The sequence below is a fragment of the Hippoglossus hippoglossus genome, chromosome 22, assembly GCF_009819705.1.
Source record: "Hippoglossus hippoglossus isolate fHipHip1 chromosome 22, fHipHip1.pri, whole genome shotgun sequence".
Classification (NCBI taxonomy): domain Eukaryota; kingdom Metazoa; phylum Chordata; class Actinopteri; order Pleuronectiformes; family Pleuronectidae; genus Hippoglossus; species Hippoglossus hippoglossus.
Genome location: NC_047172.1, coordinates 7616979 through 7638631, shown reverse-complemented (window position 1 = coordinate 7638631; position 21653 = coordinate 7616979). Strand labels below are relative to the sequence as shown.

The 21653-nt window shown below is 40.5% G+C and overlaps 1 protein-coding gene across 3 annotated transcripts in view; it reads left to right on the top strand.

Moving 5' to 3' along the window:
- Positions 1-16312, top strand: part of stxbp6 (syntaxin binding protein 6 (amisyn)) — a 57930-nt gene extending 41618 nt beyond the window's left edge. For 2 of the 3 annotated variants that reach the window (XM_034576325.1, XM_034576324.1), the window contains exons 3-7: positions 3181-3311; positions 3425-3590; positions 7041-7139; positions 13349-13506; positions 15938-16312. In XM_034576325.1, the coding sequence (XP_034432216.1) occupies positions 3181-3311; positions 3425-3590; positions 7041-7139; positions 13349-13506; positions 15938-15961 (578 nt within the window). In that variant the 3' untranslated portion in view covers positions 15962-16312. The remainder of the gene's footprint in view (positions 1-3180; positions 3312-3424; positions 3591-7040; positions 7140-13348; positions 13507-15937) is intronic. The other variant, XM_034576326.1, reaches the window with a different exon arrangement.
- Positions 16313-21653: the final 5341 nt, after the last annotated feature.

Below are 21653 nucleotides of genomic sequence, written 5' to 3'. Positions count from 1 at the left end.
TCCACAGAGATATGGTCACATGTATATTAGATGAGTTTAGTAGTCAGGTTTTAGAGAAATGTTAAAGTTTGGTTTAAAAGTTTGGTGCCAGTGGATTGTGTTTGAATGTGCAGTAAATGTTACTCCCCATGTGAGCAATGATGAGTTTCTCGTGTTTCATGCCATTTCTCCACTGTTCTAATCCTGGAGTCGGTGTGATTGTTTCAAAAGGCAGGCTCACCACGGAGCCTGTGATAAATATGCTAATGCAGGGACGTCTCTCTCAAAGCCTCTCTCAATTGCACTCATTTATTATCCTGAATTTATTTTTCATCTGTTATGTTGTACAATATGCTCCAGGTTGAAAAAAAAGATTACAACCAATAAACCATGAGTACAGCTTATTGTAAAATCACTGTTTCTGTATTCATGCCTCCGCGTCGGGGTGTTTAACGTTTTTCAGTCTGTCCCCCTCATTCTTGTGAATAGATCTCAAGAAGGACTCTTCAGATTTGGTTAAAAATTTCAATTTGACTCAAGGGTGAAGTGATGAGAATATCACAAAAACAGTTTTTGTCTTGAACATGATAATTCAAAACTGGCCTTTGGGAGCCTCTTCAAATTATTAGTCCAGGAAAGAAATGTCTGCAGATTTAACATAAACTTGGTGGCAGTAATTCTAGTCTCAGTCTGCTGTGTCCCACTTGCATGCAGCCTGGCATATTTGGCTTGGATGGGAGATCACATCATTATCACATAGCTGACATCGTGCTGGGCTGAAACAATTGGTCGATTTTATTATATAAAAAATACCAAATATTCACTAGTTGTAATTGTGGCTGCAGCAGTTTTTGTTTGAAACCAACGTAAATTAATTGTGTTTGATTTTTCCCAGATTCTCAGCCCTGTACAGTTTGGTAGTAGGATGATTCTGGAAGGATAAGTTGGAGGTGAGGCTCACGTCTAAGAGAGAGATGGTTTCTTGTTGAATTCCTACTCTCTCGTGTTTTATCTCTCAGCTACCAACCTGAAACCTGAAACCACTTTCTACCAAATCGTTTCAGACAATGTAGCTCTGTGCATTAGTCAATCATTTGCCGTGAATGTGGCTTAGAGACAAATTATTCTTGCTGCGAATTCATTGACCTCAGTTTCCGGACGTCTTCCCTTCAACACAGCGGTTCATTACATGCAGCTGTCATCGTCTTTCTTCTATTAGCCTACTGTGTGACCCGAGACAGCTCTGATCACTCACTTCATCTGTTTGTCATGGCTGTGGCTGTCGGCTTGAATAAAAATAAATCCTCAAAGAAGGGAATCAAAAAAGAAGTATCTGCCAGTCTGCCTGTACTGTATCTGTCTGCCTTTGTCTGTTCCACCCTGCAACCTCGGCGCCGCACCTCGAGTATTAACTGCAGCTGTCTAAATGGATACACAAAAGAAATCCAAACATTCCTCCTCTCAGGGGAGTTCACTTACTGAACGCATCACCTGATCTAACACTCAGCCCCCTACCTATATTTTTTAAAAATCCAATCACGGGTGTGGTGGAGCTTTCACAAAGCGACCCTGAACAAAAGGCTGAAGTAAAACATGACAGCTGGCAGGATAGCCGTGTTTTTTTTGGAGAGACGAGAAGCAGAGTGTCGGGCAGCAGCAGTGAAAGTGACCCGGACACTTCCCTTTCTGTCTGAGATGACACAACGGCAAATATGGGACAGAGAGAGAGAGAGCGGAAGCAGAGGTTCGCTGCCGGGGTTAAAAAAGCAACACAGGAGCACGTTGCCCCTGAGCAAGACAAAGGGGTTCAGTGTCCAGACGCACACACATCCAGCTGCGAGCCTCTGTGATCTGTAAACACGTGGTCGGGGGTCATCTCTATATAGGAAGAGTCGAGCATGGATATTCAGGGCAAGGACACAAGTGGCCAAGTTGAGGACAAAGTGATGAGGTCAGTGGACAGAAGGTGAAAAGTCTGAGGAAAGTTATTGGCAGCTGAAAAAGAATCCTGGTTAGTCATTCATGAATATTACACTTTATTGGCCTATTTATTTTTGGTCTTGTGAACGCGACATCCCTGGAACACCTTGATGGTATTTCTTCATATTTGGTACAAATGTTCACTTGGACTCTGAGATGAACTGATTACATTTGGGTGATCGATGGTCAAAGGTCAAGGTCACAGTGACCTCTCTAAACCCTTTTTTGCCTTCTCTAAGAATAAGAAGTAGAAACTGATGTCATATTAAAAAAACACTTGTTTGACATGTAACAAAAACAGCAATTTCCATTCGATGGCTTCTCAAGGAACAAGGAACAACAATTTACTTTCTTTGATTCCCCTAAAAATTGTTTAGTAGATATAAACATGTATATTTTCTGATCTGTCTGCAAATCATTCCATTCATAATAAGAATATTTACTTTTTTGCTGTACATAAAATGTAGCTATTCTTTTCCTGAACCGCACAAAATACAACTTGTGAACGCACCGACCGATAAAACCTTTGCAATACCTAATCATTTTAATGGAAACACAATGTTTCACCCCAGTTTGTTGTTGTCGTTAGTGAGCTGTTTAAAGCCAGTTCCTCAATGCTTGAATGTGTAATTTGTTAGCCACTTAGATTATGTCAGCAAGTGCAGCGGAGGAAATACATCACTTGTGTGGAGATTAATGAGTTGTGCTCAGCACTGTATAAAACCACTCAGCTATTCGTACTTAGACAGGAGCAATACAAGTGTTTGTGTTCTCCAAACCAGTTGTGTAGAAATGTTTGCTTTATTTAGCTGAAATACAACAGATACTCATCACACAACATGTATACGATTATAGCAGTTTGACAGGGTAACAACAAAAGCCAAATCCATGTGTAAAGGTTTTGTCTCTTCATGGCTGGGCTCTGTCTTCTCATGAGAAATGGTATCAGGGTCTCTGTTGATATTGGCGCCAAAACTGAATTGTCCATTGTTAATGGATCCCTTTGTTTCTGCCGCCCACAGAAAGCAGCTTATTCCTCTTTTGCGTGACTCTTAATATTCCTCATCTCGTGACTCAAACTATCACATTCATCCTAATCTAAACTTCTGCATGTCATCTGAAGAAGTTACACAAAGACCTCGTTCTCTGGAATTCAATGTAGGTGTGTGGAGTTGCTGCAGCATTCTCACGTGGTGTGTTTTCTTGCTTTTGTTTCCACAGTGACAAATAAGAAACCTTCCCACTTATCCATCACGAAGGTGAAGCAGTTTCAAGGATCCTCCGCCTTCATAAAAAGGTCACAGTGGACAATTGACCAGCTACGGCAGGTCAACGGCATCGACCCCAACAAAGTACGTAATTTTGACTCTCTCTCAGCCACTGGTATTTATTTATTGAATATACCCTCGAGGATCCGTAGAGACAAAATAACTTCCCCCACCCTCTCACTGTTTATCTCTCCTAGGACTCTCCTGAGTTTGACATGATGTTTGAAAATGCTTTCGACCAGTGGGTTGCCGGTTCAGCAGGAGAGAAGTGCACCTTCATCCAGATCCTCCACCACACCTGCCAGCGCTACAGCGCGGCACGGAAACCAGAGTTCATCAACTGTCAGTCCAAACTGCTGGGGGGTAAGACCGTTTAAAAAGCCCCCCCCCACTCTTCTGGGTTGATATTCCTGTTGATAACACAGTGGCTCTGCAGTGACAGACTCGCTGCTGTCACACTGTGCTGTAAGCCAACCCGAATCTGATTATGTACGATGACAACCAGCACCTGCTGCGTATGAAAATGCATATTAAAATGCTTATTCGCTCGTACACAGCATCTGTTGAGCTCTCTGTCGAAGTGAGGTCGACGAGGATGTCCAACAAAATGCATCAGCTGTGACTCAAAGCACAGATTGACACAGATCGACTGGTTTTACAGCACAGAGAAAATACAACACTAAGCAATAATTATTCTCTAATTTATATGACTTTAATATTTCGCCGTGTGTGTCTGAAGTGTGAGACTCATTCGTTTTGATGGGTTTCCACCCTTTAGAATAACATTGAAGTGCTGTAACAGTCCCTTAATTATTGTCTGACACTGATATTAAGTCTGTGAGACTGAGGAGAAACAGTCAGTCCAAAGCTAACCTCTCCCTGTGAAAATAACATTGATTTCATGCCCGACGAGTAAAGTGAAGACACGCTGAGCAAACATGTCCAAACACAACCGATTCCCAAACAGGTCGGACGTGTGAAATGTGAAAGTAAAACCACATAATTGGTGATATCCTGGCTGCAAAGGATTTGTTTACCTGGTAGGTGAAGGGTTGTCTTGTTGTTTTCTGCAGTGCAACCCAGTAGAGAATGCAGCATGCTGCGTGTCTTGATCAGATATTGATCTGTTTACCCCCCCCCCCCCACATGCCTCATCTGTGAGCACCAGTCAACCTGTTGTATTATTCATGGAATTATTTATGGAAACCCCATAACCGCCTGCAGGTTGTCCATCTGCCCCACATACAGGAATCAATTACCTGAAATAGAAAAGAAAATGTTTGCTTTACCAGATTTAAAACTTTGGACTGTATCACAAAAAAATTAAATTTTACTGCAAGAAAGGCGTAGAATTAATAATAATTGATATTGAAAACGCTGTCAGTCTTGATTCCAAAAAAATATTTTAAGGGGTTTCTGTGTGATGTTTAGCTTTGGAAAGTATTTTTTTTAAAAAGCTGTACGTTTCATTCAAATCGTTGTTCAAATATTTGATTTTTCTCCGGGAAAATTGTGTTTTGTTAAAGTTATAATAGACTGGAAATGTATACAGATCTAGAGAATTATGATACAAAGACAAATGAATATACATAAGAAGTATGTGACAAATATGATCTAAATATTTGCATTTTACTACAATATATACAGAAAAAAATGTAAACAAAAATATGTAAAATATGTTTAATACAGTATTTACAACAGCTAGAATATAGGTCTAAAAAGTAACCTGTAATATAGAGTAAATGTGGAAAATATACTGTATGGTCTATAAAGCAGTAGAGTGTGTGTGGTACTATAATTACCATCAAATTTGCTTTCGCTCCTTTCCTCAGCCTGTGTGTGGGGATCCCACTATCTGACCATTCATGACCAAGATGCTGCCTCTCCTTCTTATTCTGTTACGTTGCCTTGACCTCCCTCCTACTCCACAAACCCCGACCATGTGAAACTTGCTTACATGTACCCCTGGTGCAAAACACCTCCAGTAGATCTGAAAATTACACTTACACTGTTATTTTTACTGCACAAGTCATAGATGATTATCAGGCACATAGCACAGCCTTGTAATATATCGATGAATTTACCGACATAAATGTCCTATTTAAAAATCACGTTTTAAGGGCCATGAAACCAGGGTCTGTAGCATCATCTATTGATCTAGCTATTGACACCGTGCTGGAAATCCTTCAGGGTGATGATCTGATAATAAACTCCCAGTGTGTGTGGAGGGACGCTGTGCGTGAGACGGATGCAAAAGTTGACAGTTCCCCCCCCCTCCCCCGCACTTTGTGACAAGAGGAACAGTGAGGATTCCGGCCCGAAGCCATCTGTGTCTACTCCAGTTTAAGTCTCACACCAGTGCAAAACAAAACTCATGACGCTGCTCAGGTGTGGGACCATAACTGTGGGAGACTCTACCTGCAGAAAAAACATCCCAGGGTGGCAGTTGCATGAAAAGATAAAAAAATACACGGGTAATTCAGGAGAGAGAAACTAAGACACGCAAATCGGTGCAATAAAAACATTTGGTTTAACGCCCCTTGAAGACAAACATGTGTTGTCATTCAAGTTAACAAGCACATGATTAATGTAGCGGATGTTACTGCCAAGTGACAGATCTCTCAGGACGGGTTTTGGTTCGTACATGTCTGAACTGGGGATGTTAAAACTTGACAATGTCAGCAGTGCCAGCAGCTCGGTTCTTCACACGCCTCATCTCGATCGGTTTTCCCAGGCTGACTCCACGAGATCCTGTCAATCTTCAGTTGAAAATGATAGTAGACTGCAAGCAACGGCCATGTAGTCAATGTGATTCATCAATGACTGTTTACATGGACAGTTTGACACCAATATTCCGATATTAACCCGATTCAGCTGATATTCTGAAGAAGACACTGCTGTGTAAACAGTGTTTTCTGATTAACTTAACCCAGATAAGGTCATACTCTGAATAAGTAATAATCAGATTATGATATTTGGAGTATTCCGACATGAGTTTGATGTAGACATATGTCTGATTCGCAGTATAACATCCTATAGTTCTCAAAGCATTTTGCGACATTGATATAGGCCAACTGCTCGGTGACGCGTGACCTTGGTGTAAACAAGTTGGAAAAATAGAGAGGAGTTGCAGCTTTTGCAAAATTAGACGTTAGAGGATATAATGACACAATGATGTCATAATCAGGGTTTGTGCTGTAATATGTAAACGGTAATGTGAATAGAATATTCTATTAGCATCTCATGTAAACACCATAATCAAAATAGCTCTCTGACTCTCAAAATGTGAATATATATATATATATATATATATATATATATATATATATATATATATATATATATATATTAGAACAATAAAGGATTTGATGTGGATATGCAAAGCAATTTCAATAAAACATTTTAGATTCAAGGTTGAAATTGAATTCAGTAAGATAAGTGGAAGCTTTTAAACCTGCAACCTGAGACAAACTTGTCATGGACATTCTTGGAGAGTGTTTGGCTTAAGACTACTTCAGTGTGTTGTGAACAAGCGTAAAGTGGATTTTTTGCCAACATGTCTCACTAGTTAAAGTTCCTGAACATAAAATAACCATTAATACACGTTTCACTGTGCAGTATCCATTTCCCCCAACAGATAAATTATATAACAGTAACCAGTTTTAACAGTTGCATGACAATTACAAAGAACTGAACCCTTTAACTTGTGGTTTCATTTCCCAAAACAAATAACCCATCTGGACTAATTTCAAAAACCATATCCTGTTGTAAACATCCAATCTGACCATGACTGTTAATATTTTCTCACCGCAGAAGGCCGAGCTGTAGATTCAGTCATTTTCCGTTGCAAGGTCTATTTGAACAGAAAGAGGAAAGAATTTGTTTCCCGCCACGGTCATCTGCTAAGACAAGGTAAGACAATGGTTTACAAAACAACTTGGAAGAAATGATTCCTTACTAAAACATGATGAATTCTTAAAATTAAACAAATAACATCTCCCTATATGAGATATCTACAAGGGGCACCCGATTTCCATCTGAGATTAGCATCAGCAATATGTTAAGTAGTACTATAAGAAACATTTGAAAGTCTTATTATAATTAATTTTGATTTCTAAAAGTTTAAAATTAATCCAGTTTTCCAAATGTCTGAACGGCGGCTGTGCTCCTGGCTCTCAGGGACTTAACCGACCCGTGTTGTTAATTTTACAGAGCTGTGCTGTAGTTACAATTTACACACACACAGATTCCCTCTGTGTGCTCCCAGTGAGCACAGGGTCAGCATTTCCCCTGTGTGTGTGTGTGTGTGTGTGTGTGTGTGTGTGTGTGTGTGTGTGTGTGTGTGTGTGTGTGTGTGTGTGTGTGTGTGTGTGTGTGTGTGTGTGTGTGTGTGTGTGTGTGTGTGTGTGTGTGTGTGTGTGTGTGTGTGTGTGTGTGTGTGTGTGTGTTAGCACTGTGGGGGTTCAGTACACGCTGGAAGGGAATTTAAGTTTCTATTAAAAGGCTGTGTGAGTTGTGCTCACTTTCCTCCTTCCTCACTGAATGTGCAGAGGTAATTCACACTTTGATACAAGGTTGATTGAATGATTTCTTACTTTTCTATACTTCTTGATATAATTTGAAAATAGAATAACATTGAAGCTCAGTAAAGACTCTAATGATGGATATCAGTATGTGCTTATGTGCTCTGTGAACAGAGTTTTCTCTTCATTAATACCTAGTAGCTGTTGTTCTGTCAGTGCTGAGGTGCATTAAAGACAGAGTGTTCCATGTCTGGCTGATGCCTTTTAACCAGCATGACTAAACAAAAGGCCAGCTCAGTAAGAAAGGCCAAACCTTCCGTCGAACAGAAAAGTGTCAGGGGCAGATTGATCTCCTTTGCTTTTTCCCCAGTTTGACGAGATTGAAGGTGTCATTCGGTTGCTCCACATCCAAAATAATAATGCAATAACAAGTGTGTTAGAAGTGAATCAAATGTGGATCATGCCAGAGGGGCCAAAAAGGTAATAGGGCCTCCACACTAACAGATTTATTACTGGTTATAATAGGATCATTTGTCTGAAGCTCAACATTGATTCCCACATTTTATATTAACAACCGAGTTTATATGCCGATGACGAATGTTCAACAAGTTGAGGTCCTACGCCTGCGGAGGTGGGAATGAGAACGTGCAGCATTGTGCTGCCTAGTAGACTCTGATTTAATGTATATGAGACATATACAGTAAGCTGTACTTACGGATATAATATACTTCATGGTGGAAAGGGGGGTGTTATTGGAAATATAGAGAGAACTGCCCTCTATGAAAGGTGTTTAGGGGGTGACCATCGAAAGAGTGAATTAACTGTATGGGGAATAACTACAGGAATAATGTGAAGGAAAGTGATTGGATAAGAGACTAGGGAGAAATAATAGGTGTGTATCAGGATTGCCAGAGGGAGGTGACCTCCCTGGAACCTCTGCTATAGTTTGATCTTATGCTGCTGCAGGTAATGTACAGTAATGTCAGGATTTGCATGAATTCAACTGCAGCAGGGGGTTCTCTTGCAGCAGGAGCAGCATGACCCATGTGACCATTACAATCGCCGGCTCTGTTTTTTTCTTATTTTAGACATAATCCATCTGAAAATAGGATACTTAAACTTGACTTTGTAGTATTTAATGAAATAGGAAACAGTTTACACATGATAAATTAAGGACTATACGTAAATCAGATTGAAATTATGTTTTCTTAAGATTTTGCCAATTTTAATGTCGTCAGATAAGAAATCTTGTTAAATATCAGTCTACAAAAGCATTCAAAGAACCTTGATGCATCCATGATTATTGTATTTACTGTATTTCAGCTTCATTCATCCCCTCAAAATACATTTAAAGACGTTCTTTTATCACAATAACACTCAAATTCCAACTAAGGCTGCGGTTTGGATCCTTTGCGCACTCATCACCCAAAATAAGTTGGATATTGTTTAGCTATCTTTCAGTTTCAGTACTTGTCCTGTACCTTGTGATTCTGTCATTGATTTTTAACCAGTGCACTGCTGCCCGTTGTAAGTGTGTCTGTTTGGAATGGGCCATTTGCTCGGCCTGTGGTGATGCTGAACCTCACCTGCAGTAATTGAGCTCACCAGTAAAGACCTGCTCCAGAGCCCTGAACCCACTACATCGCTGCTGTTCACCTGTTTATTCAAAGTTCAGCGAAGCTCGACTCAGTCTGCAGAACCCTGGGGAATCAGTTGTCGTTGCTGTTGACGTGAACGCGCTGTTGTCGTTATCAACAGCATCACAGTTAAGTTGATGCTACAGAGCGCCGGTCGCCTGTTTATTCAAAGTTTCTTAATATTGAACACATCACGTGTCACAATTGCACCAAATTGACACTGCACTTCCTTCTGCCTTTAACAATACACATGTCAAGTGTGAAGCCGATGAGATGATCATCAGACAGAGATTTCTGGAAGTATTAGTCAGATCATCAACTTAACATGAGGATAATGTAATCATGCTGTATGTCCTCTCTGTGAACTGAAATTACATAAACCTCCAATAAAACAAGTGATCTCATAAGAGCAGAAACCTGGGGAAAAGAACGCCCTGGTTTAAAATAATAGCAATTACACTTTACTATAAAGTAAAAGAGACCCTGGATGCGATTGAGTGGGGTTGCGATCACTTAAAGAAGTCCTTGACGGAGCGCTTCGTGTTTCTTGTGAGTGAATAACAGCAGCCTTAAAGCCCTCTGGTAATCTCTGGGTAATAAGGAGACGTTTTTGATGGAACTTGTCGGAGTGCAGATAAGTATGTAAGGAAATTATTGTAAGACACACACACACACACAATCTCTCTTCAAACACCCACACATTGCACCCCACAGCATTATCCCTGCACTGGGGTGATATGAGCATGTACGCTGCCAGAGTGAAAGTATGAAAGGCACTTCATCATCTTGTATCATTTGCATGAATCTGTTTTGTGTAGGTGTTTCTTCTTGAAATTAACCATCCGATCCTGTTTGCCTCGGGAGTGAATATGAGTTGTTGAGTGTTTATTTTCTGACACGTTCCCGTTGATGTCCATCAGCAGTGTAGCCTGTAATCTCGCGCCTACAGCTGAAGTGGAAAAGGAGAGAAGTTGACGTTGAATGATTTTTCCTCTTCCTTGTTATGTTTCTTTGGCCCCAGCTCCTATTTTCTACAGTATTTTGTCGATGGAAAAACAACTTCCCCCTTTTCTTGATTCTCCATTGTTAAAGAAACCCTGGCTTATTGTGAGGACATCATGGGGTACAGCAACAAAATTCCTTGTGCATTTCTGAGAGAGGCGTGTCATGGATCAACAACGTATGTGGATGAAAAGGCTCCTCTTTTAGATCCACCAGTGCAGCAGAAGGGTCATAATGGGACAAACTGTGAACTCCTGCCTCATTAAAACTAAGACTGAATTAATACCAGCGAATCCCCAAAGTGAAACAAAAGACCTGCTGTTCTCCCCACTAATAACAGCGATTGCCGATGTGTTACCATTTTAAGTTGAGACACACTAAAGCCGATCACAGCGGTGGCACCGCGTAACATAAACCACTCCCACACACCTTTTTTTTTCTGTAATTACATCCTCCACTGGGGGAGCCCACGCTGCCGCCCACCACTGATCTAAAGAGAGAAGGAAGATGGTGCGCAGACATGTTCTGTGGGTGAAGGGTGTGGAGAGGCTGCGAGGGTGGGGGGGGGGGGTGATATTGAGGGATGATGGGAGTATTACTCCCTGGGTTACTCTCCAGGAGGAGAGGATTAAGAGGAATCTGTCTGAAGGTGAAAAGGTCTCCTTTCTAGTGAAGACCTAAAGCCACTGTGAGAAAATGTTTCTTCTTCCCCCCTCAGACAGAAGCGGAGCAGGAATGTGTTGTATGTGATCTGGAATCCTCATTTTCCAGGTATTGTGGTTACATAACTTTGCTCATGGTGTCATAGTTCAAAGGTAAGAAAGTACAGGCCTTGTTGAGCCCTATGAGACACATTGTGATTTGTAAATATGGGCTATACAGATACAATTGGATTGATAGATTGATTAAATACTACATCCACGTTGTCCGGTGTCATTTTACTGTTAACTATGGTGTTTAGTTTTAAATTTATTAATCGGGTGAGGCTTAGTTCACCATAGGTCCAGATGTGTTCCCGCACCTGTGGTTCATTTGCTGTAATCTCTGGAAAACTAGCTGATGTAAGAGTTTCCATTTCCTCTAGTGCGTGGGTATGAAGAGCAGTGTGTCCATCTGTGTGGGTCTGCGGCACATTTGTGTGTCTACACCAAATTGCTTTGACTTTATCAAGTTAACTTTCTTGTGAAAGAAAACCAGCTGGCCTCGCCGTCTGCTTTTGGGGCTGTCTTATAACCCACTGCAGTGGAACTGTCCCAATTACCTGTCACTCACTACCTGCATTGATGCTACGGGACATAGACTCACTGTATTGTAGTTTCCTGTGGGAAAAGATGGTCGGGTCTTAATACAGTCAGTACCTTCAAGCTGTTGCTCTGTCTATTTCTTCTCCTCAAACTCATTTACTGTTTATGTGAGAATATCGTTTCCTCTGGCTTATCGCATCACCTGGTGAGTTTCTTTATTATTTTGAAAACTTTTCAACTTTTTTTTGAAATTGTCTGCAGGAGTAGACAACAAAGTTATGAATTCGGCGTTTCAGCAGCCTCTCGCTAACAATTCAGACCGGGCCGAAGCAATAAGAAATAGGGAGAAGGTCGGGTCGCAACTTTATACCCAAACCCGATAGAGAGAAAACGAATCGAGCTGGACCTGAACCCAACAGGCATTCTGTGTTTTCTGTTTGAACCCGACTTGAGTGGGATGTTTTCCATGATTACAGGCATGTGCACTGTGGAAAAATCAAGTAGAAAAGCCTCCGAACCCAACTTGACTGGGTGGGGTATCCACACTCTTAATAACAAATGCCATTTGGTGTTTTTACAGCAGCTGATAAATCGCCGTACTCAGGAACACATGTTTTAAGACATGCTGAAAGTAATTTAGTCTCACAATCAATTTTTTTATTCACTTTTGTAAATGTACCTTATTAGTATCTTGCATCCAGCGACAGCCATTGTCAAATAAAGTAGTGTTGAATTTATTATGTGTTGCTCTCATTTTTAATAATCACTGTTGTAATTAAAAATGACTTTTCAAGACGTCTCTTTCCGGCCAACTAAATAGCAGATCCCATCAGTAGTAGGTGACAACTTTAAAAACAATGCAGATATTTTCTCACACTGGCATCCTGTCCTTTGGTACATTCATATATATATATATATATATATATATATATATATATATATATATATATATATATATATATATATATATATATATATATATATATATATATGTGTGTGTTAATGACAGATTATACCCCACTGGAAGAATGCAACTGTATCGCCAACAAAGAGAAAGCAGCAGGAAGATTGCTGTTCCTACTCGAGTTGTTAGCGTAGTGCATAACAGCAGCACCCCCGACACGCGGTGGATTAATGGCTTGTCAGGAGACACATCCGCGGGGCTGCCACAGCTCTCTGAAGATGTGTTCCGTCTTACAGCCACTGCTGATTTCTCTCCAGGGCTGCCAGTGAGCCAGAGCCCACACGTCCTCTCTGTGTTGCACTATTGGTTAGAATAGAGAAGAACAATCCCAGAGCCGGCACCGAAGCAGCGCTGGATGTCAACAGAAATGACATCCTCCCGTTTTAAAGAGACTCTAAATCCGGCGTTGCATGTGTCGCAGTTGCATTCCTTTAAGTTTGAAAAGGTTAATTTCACTTGCTCTTTCCTTGAAGTAAATCAGCTTTGAAGAAAAGTCATTAGCCACCTTCCCTCGTTGGCCCTGATGGAAAGCCATTTACTTTTTCATGTTTTAGTCCTCCACCATTAACAGGAATACCCCGGGTCACTGATTGGACGACACCCATCTAATGTCACACGCTCATTTTTCACAGCCGCTCCCCTATATTGACCAAAGGACTGATGATCTCCTTCCTTTTTGTCTTTTCTCTTTCACTTTCTTTATTCTCTTTGCCCATCTGCTCTTCTCCCTGGTCCCCTCTGTTATCTGCAGGTAACAGTATACTCCACTCAGCCGCCGACAGCGTGACGAGTGCTGTGCAGAAGGCCAGCCAGGCTCTGAATGAGCGCGGTGAGCGATTAGGTCGGACCGAGGAGAGGACCGCAGACATGATGAACAGTGCCGAGCAGTTTGCTGTCACTGCACACAAGGTGAGTGCATGTGCGAGGAAAGATGCATTCCAATGCAAAGCCTCAGGGTGTTTTAACACAAAGCTTTGAAATGTTGACTTCGGGACTAAACTTATTCTATTTCAGCCAAAAGATGAACATTTGACTTAACCCATTAAGAACTAATGTGCAGAATAAAATTGCCCCCTACATACTGAGCGTTGTTTGGAAACGACCCCCTAAAACCTGAAGGTCTTCTGGAGAGCTGACAGAATATCCAGCCTGAAGCAGATAAAGATAAAATAGCTTAAACATTTGGTTTGCAGTGTAAATCACTGTTGTGTCCCTCAACTTCATAAAGAAAAAAGAGAGATCCCCCCCCCCTCCTTCCTCAGCGGGTCAGCAGGAACATCATCTGAATCTTCTTCATTGTTGTTTTCATGGTTGTTTTCGTCAATGAAACACTGGTGTGCCCTGCGTCAATATCGCTCCTGTCGCTAAGATCGTCGGCCATCGTCTGAAACAAACTCCCATCATACATTTCACCTTTCCCTAGAGTATTTCAGCGAATCACGACGTATTTCATCAGTCTGGAAAACAATGACATCGTGGATAAGACGCAGAGGTCTCATGCGGCTTAGAAGCACAGAGACATCGCAGCCGGTCTTAAAGATATAAACACACATCTGGTCTTTATGGGTTAAACAGAAAAGTTGAAGTTCTTTGAAACTCCGACCTTTCAGCAGAGTTGCTCTCTGCTGTGGGAAGATACGTTTGATCCTCTCCTCTCGTTTACTCTCTTTTCTCGTCTCGCCTTATGCTCCATCTGTCCCGTATCTCATGTTTGTCAGGAAAACCACTAGCAAGCTGTTTAATGAGGTTATAAGGATAATATGATTATTTTTCTTCAAAACAAAATGAAAACATCTATTGCTTTGTAATGAGAGCACCTGATTATGACCAGCAGCCTCTCTAATAGCACACAGGATAACACCGACCCCTGGTTTTGCGGCTTGACATGAGCCCGCTGAAGTGGTGTCACTGACTTCAATAGTAAAGCCTTTCACTACCCACTGAAATGACTGTTTTGAGTGATGCATAGCGCCGCACCAGTAATGGAGGGATAATTGAAAGACATTTGAGGAGCCTTGCGCGGCTCTTACTGTTCACAGATGAGCTTCCCCACTGTGATGAATTACAAAAGCTGTGATAAGCAGAGAAATATGTCTCGGCTGCGGTGGTTTCTGGAGAAAACGACAGCAGGACCCCCACGAAGAATCACTCGATTGTCTGCATTTCTCATTTCACTTGCTGCCATTAGCTTTTTTTTTTTAATCATTTCCTTTATAACTTATCATTTATCCTGCATATTAATATCAAACTCATACTGCTGCATGTCTGGAGCCTTCTGCTGAAGGCAATAGAAATGGTGAAAGCGGTCAATCCTGCGGGAATCAACAAACTCTAACTCCTGCACTTTCTCATAATTCTGTTTGAGAATGACTTTGGCTTGACAGGAGGTTTTATGAAGGATTTGAGTTTCTCTGCTACTTGCGTCATCTGCATGTGTTTAAAGTGGACCTATGCACATAGTGTAACTTTAAATCAATGCCCAGTGCATCTGAAGTGCTGTGACAGGGTCACCTTGCTTCTTCTCCTTTGTTCCCTCCTGTAATTCCCTCACTGCGCCTCACTGCATGACAGCAGGCGATTTAGCTGCTCAGTTTTAATCAACCTTTCTGCATGCTGCTCTGCTGCCCCCACTTGTTCAGTATGTAGAATTCAATTCTCCTCATTCTACTACAGCATACCCCATACTGTGTGTGTGCATGTGTGTGGCCCTGCTATTACTCATATTGTGAGGACCTTAATCTGTTTACACACTCACGTTATGGGAGCTTGTCGTCCTAATGGGGAAAAAAAGCCCAGATAATGTACATTTTAAGGGGAAAACGTTTTAAGGTTTAAGTTAGGGTTAAGCAAGTAGTAACTATGGTTAAGGTCAATTTAAGTCTATGTAATGTCCTCTGAAGTCATGGAGACACGACCGTGTGTGTGTTCCATCCTTAATTGTCTTCTGTAGCTCTGTATTAGTTTGGTGTCCCCGGTCATCTCTCTAACGACCCTTCAGCCAAGACCCATTAGAACCCTTGTTAATGAGATAAATGAACCTGCCTCGTCATTGCCTGAATACAAAAACACCAGGACCCCTTGCCTGCCTTCCAGCACCTGTGTAGTAAACCTCTGCTAACAGCTTATAATTATTCTGTGGATGAGCTCTAAAGTCATCTAATCTGAATTAAAATCACATTTCCTCATTTTATTCGTTCATATTCTTGTTTTCACTGTGGGGGACAGTGGTCAGCCTGTTGCATCTGCTCATTATTTCAAGCTTTTTACTCCACTTGAACACTGTCTTCTTGTATTACTCATGGTATTATCCTGTAACCCCCCCACCCCAATCTTTCTACAGCTTGCCATGAAGCACAAGTGTTAGACCACTGCCAAATCCGACTGGGCTGGGTGGGGTTTCACCTATCGCCAGTCGCTGTACAGAAGAAGGATTCCAGATTTTATTCTTTTTAAAAATCTTTAATATTATTACTATTTGTTAACAATGTTAACATTTTAATGTTTTGGGGGTTATTGTGCTCTGGTGTGTCCTCTGGGGACGATGCATCGATCGGATGGTGGGACGAGACGTGTACAATGCTCCTTCAGACTGTCAACAGAACGCTTCATGCTTTTGTTTTGCCCCAAAAAAAGGTTCAAACTTTATTTGATAACTACAGTCGCCCAAAACAACCACCCCCCCCCCCCCCCCCCCCCCCCCAACCCCCCCCCCCCCCCCAACCCCCCCCCCCCCCCCCCCCCCCCTCCTGTTTTCATGTGCTCAGACACTGATGTGTGTTCACGTGCTGCCAAGTCATCATCGCTTCACGACGAAGAATAGCTTGTCTTTGCAGATTATCCAATGTTAACAGTTATTTATGAGCCCTGCCGTGTTTGAGCTGTAGCTTTGTGAGCCTGAGCCTCTCATGGAATCACAGGTGTGGTTCTGGATTGTGTGCTGCCATTACCACACAAATATGTATAACACACACACATACCAGACAATGGCCTGCATTTTCTGCTCTGATGTTTACTTTGCACCCAGATAATTATTGAACACATTCAGAAGAGCAACACGTCCGTCTGCGTGACCAAATCCAAAAAGTGTTGATTCTCACTCTTCTGGTCTGTTTTTCTGTCAATGATTTCAAATTCTATTACAACAGTATTCGCCAAAAATGTTTTCAAGATATTCACAAACTGCAGATGGCGCTGAATAAGGTGTTTCTGATGACATAATATAGAACAGGATTGAAATGTGTGGGTCTCTGTTAGACTGTTAAAAAAACAACCAAAACAACATGGAATACAGCCGCCAACATTTTTGGAAGTGTACTTGAAGAGCTCATTTTCTGATTAAGCTTTTTTCATTATGATAATTTAAGTTAAGTGAGGGGATTTCAGTGAACCAGCTTCTGCGTTGTAAAAAGCAAAACATGTGATTCTTCTCGTACTGTTATCTCAGTGTCCGTAGAGCTAATACGTCCCATAAATATGGGGCGTTTTGAAATTACTCCTGGCTGTATTTCCACTTTAAACATCTGTTAGTCATCTCTTGTGCTTTTTGTATAATTTGGATTGAATAATATTCATAATAATGATGTTTGTACTGATAGATAAAGGACTAAATGTCCCAAATAGCAGCAGCAGCGGTGTTTGATAGTTTATTTTTCTGTGCCGGCGTCACACTGCCTGTACCTTTGGCTTCCTCACTGGCAAGATATCACCCTCAACAATGTATTTGATTCTTTTTTTTATAGTTTGAATTTTATAATTCATGATGTTACTATACACTGACAACTTTTATCTTGCAGAGCACTGTTGAGTTCATAATGAAACGTTCCAGTTGCCTAACTCTGTGTGCTTTTATTCCTCTCTCTAACACTTTGGATGTTTATTGTTTTAATAAAAAAGACATATAAAAATGAATTTAATATGCAGTGTCCTTTTTTTAATTAAAACCATCTTTAGCACTTCCATCAAACAATGGAATCAGAAGTCTGCTTTGTTGGGTATTGTGTTATTGTCGTATTTCTGTATTTCTACATACGTTCCCTTTGAAAAGTCACATTTTCTTTGTCTCTGTCCTCAACCAAAACTTTTGGTAACATTAAAATACTGTATACTGTGTTCATACTACAGGGGAAAGAGATGCAAAGCAACAGTATGAAGTTGAGGGTCAAATATTTGCATTTAAAATTACTACTTTTATGCAATTGATTAGCTGTTTACTTCCTAACTTTACATCATTAAATATTACTTGAGCCTTGTTTCACTAGGTTTGAATTCAGTTTGTGGTCAAACATTGTGTATGCAACACATATATTATTTATTGTAGATGGTAGTTGATCTTTCATTTCTGTCAACCATAGAAAACTCTGTACATCACCAAAAAATAAACTTTATACTTCTTCACATTGTAAAAATGTAATGTAAAGATATGTTTTAAGATTTGGGTATAAGGTTAGGCCAAGGTAAAAGTTAAGTGTGTAGGGAAGTCGTCAGAGGATAGAGTAAGTTAATACCCCTTCTCTCTTTCTTCATCTCTCCTTCTTTATCTCTCTCTTTCCTTATCTCTCTCGCTCTCGTATTGAGGTAAATACTGCCCTCATGTGGTCTGCTTAAAAAATATTCTTTATTGCAAGTAAGCTATAAACGACCCTGCACAGGTCATTATGACAAATTATTGGAGCTTGCAGTGATGTCAAATAAAAGGTACTTTTCATCAAATAAATGACTTTACATACAAGATACAATAACTAATTATATAAAATGTTATTCATTTTAATAGTAATGCATAAATAGTCTATCAAGAGGTGGCAAGGGGGGGTTTGGACTACAATACACAGAGTTCCGATTTTTAATTGTCTTTATGACCTTGTAGGTTCATAGTATTATAAATGCTATGTGGTCAAAAAGGTTTTATTATGCAAAAGAATATAAATAATATCTAGAATACTGTCATTTTACATTTAACACTTTTCTCTAATACATCTTTGAGGTATTAGTCTGTGAAAGATATTAAAGTATGTTTATATAATTTGATTTTACAACATTGATGGTGTAGCAAGAGTGATTAAGCTATTACTTTACCATATAGGTCATATTATTCCCTAGTATGTCTGCAGCCTCCAAACTGCTGGATTCTCCAATTCCCATAATCCAAATCAACACTGCAGTATCTTTTTATCTTTTTTTTTCTTAGCCCCTCCATACATGGTAAAGACCCACATCTTTCAAAAACGCACTGGAGGCTTCCATTAAATATTTATACTTTTCAAACCCAAGCTGTGATAACCCTGTTGTTGTTTCGAGGCTTCTCCCGACTTCACACAGCTCCTCTCCAGCCACGGAGGACAGTATCAAAGTGTTTGCACAGACTGAGCAGTTCTCGCCGTGACGAGTAAACTGACCTCTGTGCTCAAAACCAGTTTCCTTCTAAGGGAAACTTGCTTTGGATGAGTACCAAGCCAGATTTGCTTTTCATGCAGACAAGACAGTATTATTCAATATTTATACCCACCATGAATTCATATTTATATCCATAATTAAGATAGGCTTATTCATATTTTGTTCAGCATAACAGCACATAAACAATATGCAATAAACAACAGACCATAAACAGAGACAATTGGGAACATTAAACCAATAATAGATAACAGATATTACATTTTTGTGAACTCAGTTCCATAAAAGACATTGAGCGTTGGCACCATTCCCTGTGGACTGAGGGAAGAGCTGGTGCATGTATGTATCAGAGTCAAATGACCAGATATGAACCTTATCCAAACATCTGGGTTATCCTCTCCTCCCCTTGCCACCTCTTAATAGTATTTTATTCTCCCGGTTAATGATGTGGGCCAATCTGGCGAGCAGAACGGTAGTAAGCATAAAGCAGTGCTGATATATATGTGATCTATAGCATTTAGAGCTGCAGAGCGGTAGGTAAGCACCTCATAAAAGCCTCTGTGCAGGACTCGGCTGCCATTACTCACACTGCCAGCTCCTGTGAATTACCCCTCGCTTCTGAAACCCACCTCTAATCGCTCAGCTCCCCGCTCCCTTTCCGTCCCTGCTCCGGCAGCACAGTGGCTCCACGTCTGTCCATTTTTTTAAACAAGTGATTATTTGTGTATTTGTTTTTCACGTTCAATGTGTACAAAGAATACTTCACAATTTGGATTCAGCAAACCACTGGAGGGAGCACTAGCTTTGTGTAAAGATCAGCTCTCTGCTTTACTGCCCAGTGGTGCATTGATCAGCAGAACCAGTTTTTTGGTGTAATGTATACATTGATTGCAGGTTGAAGGCGTGAATTAAGGGCAGATTGAGAGCCGCTCAATCCCAGTAATTGGTACAGTGAACGTCTTGACAGGGACCTGAGTTACAGGGAGCATCCTGCAGACGGAGCACAACAAACACCAGGAGTCTGGAGGGAGGTAAACGTTCAATACGTTTGCGAATGTATCAATTCTACTAACTCTATCAATTCGACAGAGTAGAGCTTGTCCTGTAAGATATTCTGGGTGTTGTGTAAATTGTGTTATTACTTTAAATAATAAGGACCGACAACAAAGATAAACATAATGATCTAGTAGAGAAAAAGCAAAATATCACAACATGAAAGTCTAGGTAGAGATAACATTGAGGAACTGAAATGTATCTAAGTACTAAATTTAGCTCAATTAAAAGTACACAAGTGTTATCAGTAAAATATGTTGATAGAACAGAATAAGTATTCTTCATGGAGGAGCCCAACCTCTCTAATTATAGACATATATTGAATTAATTACTACTACTGATTGACTGACTGTAGTTTTGCCTATATTATTTGCTTTATATGCTGTAGGTAGTTAAATATTTTAAAATGTAAAATCTGTCATAGTTTTTGATGTAAAAATCTTGGTTTGCAAAGTAACCACCAACATTAAGTCCAAAATAAATGTGTCTAAATTAGGAAAAATGGAAAAACTCAAGTAACTTTTAATTAAGACTCATACTAAGACCTTGATTTTCACATGCATCATTAACATCAACACTAGAGTGGCTGACAAATAATATTGTGGTGATCTGTGAGCCGGTCGATGTGATTGGACAGTTTGACTACAAAGGCTCATGGGAGTTAGGTGTCCTAGTTAAATATAACTGTTTTTGTCATTATTCTAGTAATGTTTTAGTTTTCTGACTTATATTCTGGTTATGTGTTTATGTGTTAAGGGTAAGTTAAGATGTATTTTTAGTGCTAATAAAGCCAGTGTGACTGTTGGGTATGTGATGTGTTTCATAGGTTCCTCTAACAGATCATGTGAAAATGTCAAATAAATCTTGCAACTTGCTGTAGTTTGTGAGCTAATACTTAAAACTTAGTTTCTTCCAAACGAGCTGGCCACAATGTGATAATACCATATTCCTTGAGTGAACTTAGCACTGCAGACTGTAGAAACTGTCCAGTGAGGTTTCACCTTGAGAGGTGCATTGACATTCCTGTCAGCCGGGGAGTCTGTGTCACATCAGCAGAGGCTCAGTGGCTGCCTGAATAACTAACTGGACAGCCAGCCTGGGGGCAGCTCCTTTTTTTAATCTGCCAGCCTCCCCAAAGCTCCACAGGAGTAATTACAAGTTACACCCAGTGGTGAGAAGCCCGAATGAGTCGGGCCTGCACCTATATTTCTCATTATCGCGTACAAATCTCTGCAGGGATTTCCAGAGTAGTCCTATTATTCAGGACTGGGTTTTTACCTCAAAGTCAAAGTTGAATTACTGCAGCAGGATATTTCCTTTGCCCCCAAGGTATTCTGGGAATTAGGATTCAGAGTAATGTGTCTGGACTGGAGTCATTTACAAACTGATTCCACTGCATAACTTTTGAACACCGTACAGGAACAGCTCTGCCTCAGTGTGGCTTGTATGTTCTTTTTGGGAAATGAAAAATATAAAATGGTAAATGTCTCTATGTCTGTATTTCTATAGCAGATTTTCTAGTCTTGACTCAAAGTGCTTTGCCATTCACATTCACATTTATACAGTGCATCTCTCTATCATACCTCATTCATACACCGAGGTTCTGTATCTTGCCC